The sequence below is a fragment of the Medicago sativa genome, chromosome 5 (assembly GCF_051527215.1).
Source record: "Medicago sativa cultivar Bolivia chromosome 5, Bolivia_mono, whole genome shotgun sequence".
NCBI classification, from domain to species: domain Eukaryota; kingdom Viridiplantae; phylum Streptophyta; class Magnoliopsida; order Fabales; family Fabaceae; genus Medicago; species Medicago sativa.
The window spans coordinates 1,766,917-1,779,737 of NC_140753.1; the positions used below are offsets into that span (position 1 = coordinate 1,766,917).

A 12,821-nucleotide genomic window follows, 5' to 3' on the forward strand; every position below is an offset into this window, starting at 1 on the left:
TTCTTCCACATGCCTACCTCTCAACTCAACCTTCGAAGTGTCAATCAAGAAAAACAAACATTGTTGCCAACTTGCCAACCTTAACCAACCATGTTCAACTTCAAACATTTTCCTAGCCAGAAAAATTAGAAAGCAAATAAATTTGAGCTATACTTAACTATATTTTCTGCATTAATTAATTAAGCATAATTTTCATTACAATTATTTGAGCCACATCATAAAAAATAACATAATAAACAAACAAAAACAAGAGGTTACCACACAGGTCAACAATTCCTCTTTGGTTTGGCTTTGGAGTTAGGTTTGGTTGTAGACTTTTTGAATAAGACCAAAACAATATTAAACACTAGCTTTACTTTCTCTCTTCAATTCCATTATAACCCCACTCCCAAAGTTCCTACATTTTCCTCTTTCTTTTCCTCTCTACAAATTAAATTACTAAGATAGTACTATATTGGATGTTCTTTTTTCTTTTTGTCTTTCCTCCAAACCAAAACTTGGTTTCCATCATAAGAAATCATAGCCCAAATTACATCAACAAGAATTATGGTGAGTATTACTACAAACAATCAATGCAACCCCTTTAACATATACTACACATGGACATGTCTTAATTTATCCATTTTTTTTCATGATTTTATTAGTTTTCTAATTATGTTGTTTGATATTTTTAATTTGGTTAATTATATGTATGTAATTAGGGGGATGGAGAAGGTGTAGTTGGAGTGAGAAGTCTGAATGAAGAAGAAATCAAGTGGCCACCATGGTTGCAACCACTTCTCCAAGCAAGGTTCTTTGTTCAATGCAAAGTGCATGCAGATTCCAACAAAAGTGAATGCAATATGTATTGCTTGGACTGTATGAATGGAGCACTTTGTTCTTCTTGTCTAGCTTCTCACAAAGATCACAGAGCTATCCAGGTAAAACAAGATACTTATAAGCACTAATTGTCTTAGAGAATCTATAACATACATTAAAAGTGTATCATGAGACATGTAACTACATTCAATTACTTAATAGTGTCAATGTGGTGTCTGTGTGTTTTGTCTTTCATAGTCAATGACTCCATTTCATCCAATTTTGTGAAGATTTCAAATCAAAAGCTTTGAATTTGAGGATTTAAAATTAAATTTGATACTTGTAACCTTGTACACATTACTTTCTTGGGGAAGGGTCCAATGTATTTTAATGGATTCTAAAAATATTTGTCTTCTGTGTTGGTTTCATCGATCACAGTGTGTCATTGAATTGAATGCTCAATTTGCAATTCAAAAGTCAACTATGGATGGCCAATTAAAAAAATGTTTTTGACTTTTTTTTTTCTTCCATCAAACAATTTATTATTGTGCAATTTAAATAGCCATCGGTTCACCATGAATCATGATGTGATAATTGGATGATTGCTCAAGGAAAAAATAGACTATGATGACTTTCATAAAATATAAGAGGTTAGATCTAACTCACCTCTTACAAAATTGATTTAAAATGATTTATATAGTAATAGATATAAACTCATTTGTCACTTATAAATTCATTTTTTCACTTATAAATTCATTTTTTCAACCACATATATGATATAATATGGGACTAGTAACAAAATATTCTTTTAATTTAATTTTTTTCTTGTTTGATAGATAAGAAGGTCTTCATATCATGATGTGATAAGGGTGTCTGAGATACAGAAATTTTTGGACATAACAGGGGTTCAAACATACGTTATAAACAGTGCAAAGATTGTGTTCTTGAATGAAAGGCCTCAGCCTAAGCCTGGCAAAGGTGTCACCAATATTTGCCATGTCTGTGAACGAAGCCTTCTTGATTCATTCACCTACTGCTCCCTTGGTTGTAAGGTATGCATTGTTAACCCAACTCTCCATCAAGTTAAAATTGCTTTCACGCTTTGTAGTACTGATCTATTTCTCATCGAACATGTGTCTGGCGTCTTACATGTGTCAGTGTCTAATAGCGACATAATTGATTACATTAAATTAATTTAAAAAATATATATTTACGTGTCAATGTCATTGTGTCAATGTCATTGTTGTGTTTGATGTTCCTGTATGTGTTAATGTTTTGGTAGTTTATTTTACACTCAATTTTTATTGGTATACTTTTCTTGTGTTCATTTAGTTGTTGCCTCAAACAATCTAGGTAACGTTTAATATTAGGCAGCATTCCTATAATAAGTATGCAAACATTTTGGCTGTACCCTATTTGTTTCCCTTGAAAAAGTAAGTATAACATTGTGAGTTAATTAACACTCAAATTGGTCTTCAAAATTGTATTCATGGGTGAAAATTGTTCATCATTTTGACAAATGCATTCTGAAATTATAAACGTTGAAGAGTTAAGTGAGACTATCATGTGACAAGTTTAATGAGAAATTACATCTTCCATTTTTCAAATTTTTATTTTGTATGTATTTATTTACTCAGATAGTTGGAACCTCCAAGAAATTCCAGAAGAAAAAAAAGTTAAGTGAGAGAGATGGGTCAGATGGTGAAGAATCAAATAGTAATGAAAATGACATAAACATAAACAAAATTCAGAGCTTCACACCTTCAACACCGCCACCTTACAAAATTGCTAAGAGGAGGAAGGGAGTTCCACATAGAGCTCCAATAGGGGGAGGCCTTATTTACTAAATACTTAAACTAATTGTACATACTTGAATTCGTGGTGAGATTGGCAGAATTATGGCGAGTTGTAATTTTCACTTTAGAATTTCTACAACTTACGGCGTCACTGTGATTTTGTTAAAAGCACCTACATATCAATCCTACACTGTAATAAATGTTATTCATAATATGGACTATAGTTGCACTAGTGGATACTTTTATACAAGATGCGCAATATTGTACAAAGTGGTTTGTATAAATTATCAAGATGCTCTTATAATCTTTTGACAATAAAATTGTCTATTGTGATTGTGGAATAATCTAATGAGGAATAAATCTACAATCCAAGTAATGTGAAACAGGCTAGTTTGTGGAATAAAACAAGTATCACATTGTGGTTTTATTCCTTCACATTTCTACTTTCTACAATCCAAGTATCACATTGTGGAATAAAACAAAGTAGAAACCAAAACGAAAAATCATTCAGAAATACTGTTACGTATGAAACACACATGAATGTCTTGCTTCTAAAAAAATGTTAGGCTAGAAACTAAATCAACTGCTCATTATTTGAGTACAACTCTTCTGAACCTTTTCTGTGTTTCATCAGGATTCGATAGATCATATACTAACCTTACAATTCATACCGAAAGATTCAAATTATATGAATGGTAAGATGTGACATTAGATTCCACAATAAAATTTGAGGATGACTCTTTCCATCTATGCAATATGCCCAGCTAAGGTAAGGATCTTGACATGCTTCTTCTGCCTCAACTCATGAGGAACTGGTCCGAAAACTCTGGTCCCAATAGGCTGCCCTTGTTTGTCAACAAGCACAACAGCATTGTCGTCAAACTTGACCTCACTGCCATCACACCTACCCTTTGGCATTGCTGCACGAACAACTACGGCAAATACAACAGCTCCCTTCTTCACTTTTCCATTAGGATGTGCTTCCTTCACTGATGCTTGTATCATATCACCTAATCTTGCTCCTTTCTTCCCTGCCAACGCGCGTATGCACATCACCTTTTTAGCTCCAGAATTGTCCACAACCTTCAGAACAGTCCTCATCTGTATGAAGGTTCGTTGTTGCTGCAAAAAGGAAGACATTGTTTTCTTCAGGAAGGAATCATAACAATATGTGTAAGAAACTAAGCATGGATTTGTGACTCATTTTAAGAACACATGTATCTTTGCACTGCATGGAAAAATTACTGTTGTTTTCTACAATCTAGGTTTAAGATTACCAATACTGTGTTTGGCAAGCATAAGAAAATAATGTTAAGGAAATTATAATAATTGAAACATGATCCTGCAACTGATTCCTACATGTACCTGAGAAAAATAACTGTTGCATGTCATCTCATGTGACGTGGTAAATAGACCAGGGGAACTGTTGCTTAATCCACCGAACAGAGAACGGCCCACTAGTTTGGTTTTTCAACACATGAAACAAAAAACTAACAAGTTAATAAAAATATTTATTAAGTGGATAAAGTATCACCTTATCAACATAAAAATTCTTGAGCTCGTGTTTGACTTGTAAATAGAGGGAGGGAGTGATTAGTGGCACAAGTGCAAACTGGCAAGATAGAGTCATGCAGCTTAATATATGAAATTTCAGAGTGGTTGCAAAATGTAGTGGTTTCAATTTACTGCAAAAGCAACAGTTTGCCAATGCTCATGTTTTAGGGAGCAAAATGACCATGTAATAATGAAACTACAACATGGTTTTAGTAAACTAACAATTTGGACATCACCACCAAAAGGATAGAATCAATGTTTTGCAAGACATAGAAAACAGTTATTCTCTTACCTGGGGAAGTTGACATTTTAACTTCCAATGAAAAGGCATTTTTTTAATGGTCTTGGAAAGTTGGATTGATTTATATCTAATTATCTATTTCCGGAAGAAGCCAAGCCACAAACCAGCTCCATATAAAGACAGTGCTGTAGAGAGTTGAGGCATCTCCAAAATATAAGCAAAAGGTGCTGAATCGCGTAAATTATGTGTCTTTTGTTATTTTCTTTGCACTATGTTTGTGTGTGTTCCGATTATTGATCCTTTGTTGGTGTGATTTTTCTCAACACACACAAACCCAAGAACACAGAAATATTGTATAATTGTATAAAGTTCTAAACAAACAATATATAGAAGTTGTGAGTATCATCATTCTTGGAATTTTCCCAAAATTCGTTACTTCTTGGAAAGGGTATGTGAGTGTGCACTTATGAAAAAGCAACATTTTGTGGGGTTATTGGACTTGTTCTAGATAATAGGTGTCTTGATATTGTATCTGGTTGCTAGTGAAAGTTTATAAAAGTGAAATATAGGCCTTGACTCTTGACTTTCATGGAGCAAATCACACAACGGATACAATTATCCAAGATATATGCTTCAAAGAGACCAGGGTTAGCAGACATGGAGTACATTGTAAGAAAAAGAAGCAGGAATGTGGAATACAATTGCACATAATGCATAACAATGTCAAAGTAGCTCAGTTCAGTCTCCTCGACAAAGCTAATGATAGTAAAATAAAGGAGCATCCCAGCTGATTTAGCTTAAGGATGGCAACATCTGGTCGTGTTCCCATCCCAACTTCAGTGAAAACAAAATTTAAAAGAATACTCGGAGATGCCAGAAGTAGGCACTTTTACGTGGGTAGTAACTAAGGAAATTCAATGCTAAACAGTCACCTAAAAGGAGACAGTACTGGAGACTGCATTATACCTACGATAAATGGGTACTTCTATAAGGTTACAGCCTACAGTACCTTTACAAGTTCCCATTGTGTACACATGATGATGCAGTAGACATACTACTGAAATAAAATTTCTCCAATTTTCAACATGCAAAAGAAAACTCTACAGATGACTTCCAGACAATGAGTGAAAACTCACAGAACATTAAAAAAAATGTTGCTGATACGCTAAACAGTGCAGTCAGACATCAACCATAAATATGTGGTGAAAGTCATATCAAGAGCTTGAAAGAGGTAAATTTAGCTAGTCTCCTATAAAAAACACAATTGTAACAAAATGGGCTTTAAAGTTCCATTGAACTACAAAAATTAATGTAACATGAGATTTTGATCAAATAAATTTCGTTTGTTTTTGTATTGATAAATAATTTCGGTTTTAAAAATGGAACACAAGAAGCAAACATAAAACAGCATACCACGAGAACATCTGGAAGCAATGGTTGCAGCCATCTTGAAAAGTTGGTATCTTCTATATTCCCTGAAAAAATGAAGGGGCATAAAGACATGAGATTTAAACAGGCAGAAATAAAGAATATCCAGAAATGGAAAATGCTTGTTCAACATGTAGTTTGAGAGAATTTCCTAAATATCTGTTTGCAAAATTACATGTTGTTAATATATATAACAGTGGAAATGAGACATAATTGTATGGAGGAACGGAAATTAGTAACTAAAATATAGTGCTTGATATTGATAAAAGTCGTATTAAAAAAAATGCAACAATTTTGTTATGTTTCAGCATTGTATCAGTTGTAAATAATAAGCACACAAATCAAATACTAATTAACATAAAGCAGCAAGAAATTGAACAGAAACTTTGACAACAAGAATGATGCTCTCAATTGTATATATATTGCCTTCCAACTTGACACCTATTCTATTCAACATCTCAATTCATATCAGAAGAAGCCTATGAAGCATGGACATTGAACACGACCAATGATATAATTCAATGCAATCACACGTGTCAATGTTGTGTCGGTTTCGTACAGCGGGACACATCCTCAATAATCATAAGTGAGTGTCGGTGCTAACATACAAAAATTACAAACAAGACGACGACAGACAATTTTAAATTGATTGCTTTGAAGATTTGTGAAGTATATGAAAATTAGGGTTTATGTAAAATTGATTTTTTTATAACCTATGATATAATAATAAAAAAAATAAACAAGGCAAGTTATTGAGAAATGGAAGAAGAGGAATTGAAAATGAAGTTTGAAGAATGAGCAAACCTTAAACTGAAGAATGAGAAGACGAGACGGGAGTCGGAGAGAAAAGAAGAAGGGATTCGAGTGAGTTAGCAGATTAATTTTTCGGTGAGTTTGAGCTTCGAAACCAATTTTCATCTTATTAGGGATTTCGTCGAATTAATTTATTATATATATCAACCAATTAAATCTATAAATAATTGTCAAAACAACTCTTTCTATAAATAATTGAAATTAACTCTAATTTTAATATGTGTATTGAAACCCTTTTTGTAATTACACACTCAAAATCAATTTTGATTCAAATTATCCAAACATTATGGTAAGGTATTCAAACATAAATTAATTTATATTCAACTCGTTTTTAACCAAAATCAATTCAATCAAAATCAATTCTGACAAAATCAATTATCGTCATTGCATAACCAAACGCACACTCAAACATAAACCTTTGGACGTGTTTCAGTAATATGCCACACATTGAAGGCTATTGTTTGGAAGAAAAAAAAACTAGGGGGGTAATTGATAAGCTAATTTATAATGTACAAATTAGTTAATTGATAAGTTTATAAAATTGATTTTTTCTTTTTGGATTACAAAACTCAGGATCTTTGTTAAACTATAAAAAAAACTATTAGAATCTCATCAAAGTGAATCGTTAAATTAGTCTTTTTTGTCGAAGGTCTTTACTATCAATCACCTACTATTAATTAATTTGTGTTTTTTTTTTCTTTAGAGGATCAATTAAATAGTCTTAACATATGTTTGGTTTTGCAGTGACAAAAATTGATTTTGAATGAATTGATTATGTAAAATTGATTCTAACTAAAAGTGTGTTGATCTTAAAAGTTATTTGTGTTTGTATAAGTTGAAACATAAATTTATACATAAAAATCAAAAGTTAAAAATCATAAATTCAAATAGAATCAATTATAAAGATATAATTAATTCTACTTAAAAACAATTAAACATAACAAAATCAATTCTATGTCTCTAAAATGGATTCTAACCACTTTAAAATGGAATCAAACACCGGTTTATTTATTTACAATGAAATGAAATGAAATGAAATGAGTAAAAGAGAGTAGCAGAGCAGAACAATGGTCATTCAGGGTTTAGTTATGTACCCTCCTCCTCTCACTCCTCTTAAACCCTAAATCAAAATCCTTTGAATTTTCATTTTCATGAGTATGAGGAGGAGGAACAGAGAGTTGAAAACTCTTCTCTCTCGCTCTCTCCAATTCTCTTCTTCTTCTTCAAAACTCCACGGTTTGCATCACCCTAACGACGCCACTTTTTCCCCCTCAACACCCACCACACCCACCCCTCCTGATTTATCACAAGACTACGCATTTCTCCGCAACACTCTCATCAACCCCACTTCCCCACAATCCATCCCTTCTTCCGCTGACGACATTGTTTCAACCATATCAAAAGCACTCAAAACCGGGTTGAACATTGAAACCCATCAATTTTTTCGACAGTTTCGTAATCGGTTAAGCGACTCTTTGGTGGTTGAAGTCATGAACAATGTCAAAAACCCTGACTTGTGTGTAAAGTTTTTCTTGTGGGCTGGTCGACAAATTGGTTACACTCACACCCCCCAAGTGTTTGATAAATTGCTTGACTTATTAGGATGCAATGATAATGCCAATGATAGAGTGCCTTTAAAGTTTTTGATGGAAATTAAGGATGATGATCGCGAATTGCTTCGTAGGTTGCTTAATTTTCTAGTTCGAAAGTGTTGTCGAAATGGGTGGTGGAATATGGCTTTGGAAGAGTTGGGGAGGTTGAAGGATTTTGGGTACAAACCTTCTCAAACTACTTATAATTCTTTGATTCAGGTTTTTCTTAGAGCTGATAAGTTAGATACTGCTTATTTGGTAAAGAGAGAGATGTTGAGTTATGGGTTTGTTATGGATAGGTATACTCTTAGTTGTTTTGCTTATTCGTTGTGTAAATGTGGGAAGTGTAGGGATGCTTTTGATTTGATTGATGAGGTTGAGGAGTTTGTGCCGGATACGGTATTTTATAATAGGATGGTTTCTGGGTTGTGTGAAGCTTCACTTTTTGAAGAAGCGATGGATATCTTACATAGAATGAGGTCTAGTTCTTGCATTCCCAATGTTGTTACTTATAGGATTTTGCTTTCTGGTTGTTTGAAAAAAGGACAGTTGGGGAGGTGTAAGAGAATTCTGAGTATGATGATTACAGAGGGGTGTTATCCTAATCGTGAGATATTTAATTCTCTTATACATGCTTATTGTAAATCAAGGGATTACTCTTATGCCTACAAGTTGTTTAAGAAAATGATAAAATGTGGGTGCCAGCCAGGATATCTGGTTTATAATATATTCATTGGTAGCGTATGTAGTAATGAGGAACAGCCTAGCTCGGATATTTTAGATTTGGTGGAGAAAGCTTATAGTGAGATGCTTGATTTAGGGGTTGTATTAAACAAGGTCAATGTCAGCAATTTTGCACGGTGTCTTTGTGGAGCTGGAAAGTTTGATCAAGCTTTTAAGATTATATGTGAAATGATGGGCAAGGGTTTCATCCCCGATGATAGTACATATTCTAAAGTGATTGGCTTCCTTTGCGATGCCTCCAAGGTAGAGAAAGCTTTTTCGTTGTTCGAAGAAATGAAAAGGAATGGCATTGTTCCCAGTGTTTACACTTATACTATTTTAATTGATAGCTTTTGCAAAGCTGGTCTGATTCAGCAGGCTCGCAAATGGTTTGATGAAATGTTACGTGAAGGTTGCAAACCCAATGTGGTGACTTATACTGCTCTTATTCATGCATACCTAAAAGCCAAAAAGATGTCTGTTGCAGATGAACTTTTTGAGATGATGTGGCTTGAAGGTTGCAAGCCTAATGTTGTTACGTATACAGCTTTAATTGATGGTCATTGTAAGGCTGGGCAGATTGAAAAAGCTTGCCAGATCTATGCCAGAATGCGAGGTGACATAGAATCCTCAGATATGGACAAATATTTTAAGCTAGATCACAACAACAGTGAAGGACCAAATGTTATTACATATGGGGCTTTGGTGGATGGTTTATGCAAAGCAAACAGGGTTAAAGAGGCGCGCGAATTGTTGGATACCATGTTGGCTCATGGTTGTGAGCCTAACCAAATAGTCTATGATGCTGTTATTGATGGGTTTTGCAAGATTGGAAAGCTTCAGGATGCACAGGAGGTGTTCACAAAGATGTCAGAGCGTGGATACAGTCCAAATTTGTATACCTATAGCTCTTTCATCGATTGTCTGTTTAAAGATAACCGGTTGGATCTTGTTTTGAAAGTGTTGTCCAAGATGCTAGAGAATTCTTGCACTCCAAATGTTGTTATTTACACAGAGATGGTTGATGGCCTCTGTAAAGTTGGAAAGACAGATGAAGCTTACAAGCTCATGCTTAAGATGGAAGAAAAGGGTTGTAATCCAAATGTTGTAACTTATACTGCAATGATTGACGGCTTTGGGAAATCAGGAAAAATTGAGCAGTGCCTTGAGCTCTTTAGAGATATGTGCTCAAAAGGCTGTGCTCCAAACTTTATAACCTATAGGGTTTTGATAAATCATTGTTGTTCCAATGGCCTTCTTGATGAAGCTTACAAACTCTTGGATGAAATGAAACAAACATATTGGCCAAAGCATATACTAAGTCACCGTAAAATTATCGAAGGGTTCAGCCAAGAGTTTATAACCTCGATCGGTCTTTTAGATGAGTTGAGTGAGAATGAATCAGTGCCTGTTGATTCTTTGTACAGAATTTTGATTGATAACTACATCAAGGCGGGGAGACTGGAAGTCGCATTGGATCTTCTTGAAGAGATTTCATCATCACCTAGCCATGCAGTTGCCAACAAATATCTATATACTTCTTTAATCGAGAATCTGTCACATGCAAGTAAGGTTGATAAAGCCTTAGAACTGTATGCTAGCATGATAAGTAAGAATGTCGTTCCAGAACTTAGCATACTTGTCCACCTCATCAAAGGCCTTATCAAGGTTGATAAGTGGCAAGAAGCACTACAATTATCGGATAGCATATGCCAAATGGTTTGTCTCACGCTCTCGCTAACTTTTCAAACACTTGCTAATTTAAATTTGATAACATTAAGCACTTCCTTTACACACTTGGTGGTTGAAATATGTTTTGAAGTAGCGATATTATTCCTATCAAAACTGCTCTGTAGATGTGCAAGACCTTTGATTTATCATTTTAGCACATTTATTCTGACCTTTTATTTATGCTTTTGCATTCTCTATCGACATTGCAGGATATCCACTGGCTTCAGGAAGAGGCAACCGGTATAAATTAGGTTTCTGATGTACAGGTTGAATATAACTAAAGCAAAATGGATGCAGGTAGGACAGAAGAAATGGTCAAGCTGGTGAGAGGCTCATCTCTTTTAACATCTAGTTTTCTCTGATGCCTGCCTTGTATTATTGATTTTTATTTGAAGAAGTGTGGTATTTTTGGTGTTTAGGTAATAGCAGCAATGGTGGAAGCAGAAACAGGAGATTATGAAGAAATCTTGGAAAGTTGTGTTTTACATTCCACTAATGTCCGAATCCTGTGTTTTTTTTTGGTCCACCCATCCATCATTACATCATGCTGGGGTGGTGATTCTATGGTTTATGATCATGGCATGCAGCATGCTAATAGATGTCAAGGTATAGAAAATCAAACTTTTACCCTTGTCATCTTTTGGAACATAGTTACAAACTCGATAATGTTATTGTTATTTGTATTCTAGAAAGAGTTAAAATTATGTGTTACATTTGTGCATCAAAGAACCAAGAAATTAAAGTTGATATAGTGAGTTGTGGAGTAAGATATTTGACCTTTTTAGCAATCCCATTGTTTGCAATCACAAATTGAGTACTGATTTCAAAGATCTATTTTTGGGCAGACATTTGCTTGGCATGTTCATATTCAGACATACGAAGGCACCTGTTCTTTGTTTATGCTTTATGTTTTTCTATTTTACCTGTTTGATAAATTAGAAATTGTATACCGGCATGATATATTATGTAAGACTTTTGCTACACTAACTGATCACCTGTGCTGTTATACCAGCCAAATATGGCCACCGGTTTAAAATTATTAATTTTTCAAATCAAACTAGACATGGTCAAGGTTTAGTTGCGAAACTGGTATAATTTGAAGTGAAAGTCATCATCATGTGTTATATTTATTGTCTATTTTTGAAGTTCAGTGACAAATAAGCATTGGATTTTTCATTAGGAAGAGCTTGGCAAAGGAATCGGCTTTTTGACATACATGGAGCAAGGGGTTTTAGAAGCATCCTTGGTTCAAAAAAATTCTATTCATTTCTAAATATGATATCTTCGAGTGGATTTGTTGGTCCTTGACTAGAGTTGATGCTTTGTACAATGTGCATAGATGAACTGGTTGGTCGCAAGTCAGAGTTGTGATAATAACTTCTCTGCTCACTCCATATATCCGACGTCTGCAGACTTCACATCACAGTGGTGGGATCTTAATGAGCTCTGAGCTGCCCTTATTTTTTGGTAGTGTACGTAGGTAGACTCTACAGTGCTTACGAGCTTATAAAATTTACTTGAATCTCTTGTGGCTAGCTTGTTTCAGACAACCAGAGGGAGACACGATCACATCATGGTTGTTTTTATATTGGGGATTTGAGTTACAAGAGTCAATCCCAAGTATATATTTTCTGAGAATGCTTGTGGAATAACTGGTCAACTAATTGCACATATAAGCTCAAATTACTTGCCTATACATGTAGGACGGACAATATCACTAATATGCATTCATTCTGAGTTTAACGATCACATCATTTTAGAATCACTTTGATCACATATTGTCTCCTAGAGTCCTAGTGTCGTATACACCATCGATCATGTATTTGTTTTTATTTTGATACATGTTTGATGTGCTCTAAACCACTCGTTCAAACCTTTGTTTTTCTCTGGAAGAGCGGTCTTAATGTGCAAATGAAAATTTCTAAACTCGCATATGTATGAAACAATTACTTATTTGAATGAATATGGCCTTTGTTTCAAACTAAAAAATTATATTCACTTACAGTTGTATTCTTATCCTAAGTGTTGAGTTGGAAAATATTTTTGGGGTTTTAAAAGTTTCATGATTTGCTTTAGTTTAAAAAATACGCAATTAATTAATAACACACTGCAAACCATTTGAATTCATCACTACAATAAACAATT

The 12,821-nt window shown here is 34.2% G+C and overlaps 3 protein-coding genes across 4 annotated transcripts; 2 read left to right on the forward strand and 1 right to left on the reverse strand.

Annotated features, from left to right (window-relative positions):
* The first annotated feature begins 367 nt into the window (after nucleotides 1-367).
* On the forward strand, nucleotides 368-2,938 carry LOC146919004 (protein RGF1 INDUCIBLE TRANSCRIPTION FACTOR 1-like). 2 transcript variants are annotated; one of them, XM_085712270.1, is made up of 4 exons: nucleotides 368-549; nucleotides 702-920; nucleotides 1,635-1,850; nucleotides 2,436-2,938. In XM_085712270.1, exons 1-4 carry the CDS (start codon nucleotides 547-549, stop codon nucleotides 2,643-2,645), a joined length of 648 nt encoding a protein of 215 aa, XP_085568396.1. In that variant the 5' UTR covers nucleotides 368-546; the 3' UTR covers nucleotides 2,646-2,938. The 2 variants fall into 2 exon arrangements, with proteins under 2 accessions (XP_085568396.1, XP_085568397.1); XM_085712271.1 differs by lacking the exon at nucleotides 368-549 and having other exon boundaries at nucleotides 709-920.
* Nucleotides 2,939-3,078: 140 nt separating this feature from the next.
* Nucleotides 3,079-6,738, reverse strand: LOC146919005 (Ribosomal protein L14p/L23e family protein). The gene is made up of 4 exons (XM_085712272.1): nucleotides 6,622-6,738; nucleotides 5,803-5,864; nucleotides 3,960-4,051; nucleotides 3,079-3,716 (listed from the first exon to the last, which is right to left on the reverse strand). The coding sequence occupies exons 2-4, from the start codon at nucleotides 5,834-5,836 to the stop codon at nucleotides 3,342-3,344; spliced, it is 501 nt and encodes a 166-aa protein (XP_085568398.1). The 5' UTR covers nucleotides 5,837-5,864; nucleotides 6,622-6,738; the 3' UTR covers nucleotides 3,079-3,341.
* Nucleotides 6,739-7,661: 923 nt separating this feature from the next.
* Nucleotides 7,662-12,170, forward strand: LOC146919006 (Tetratricopeptide repeat (TPR)-like superfamily protein). Its single transcript, XM_085712273.1, is given in 8 exon segments — nucleotides 7,662-10,664; nucleotides 10,886-10,916; nucleotides 10,974-10,999; nucleotides 11,096-11,188; nucleotides 11,191-11,219; nucleotides 11,257-11,282; nucleotides 11,857-11,931; nucleotides 11,934-12,170. Coding segments are annotated over 8 exon segments (3,249 nt in total). The 5' UTR covers nucleotides 7,662-7,781; the 3' UTR covers nucleotides 12,020-12,170.
* The last annotated feature ends 651 nt before the right edge of the window (nucleotides 12,171-12,821 follow it).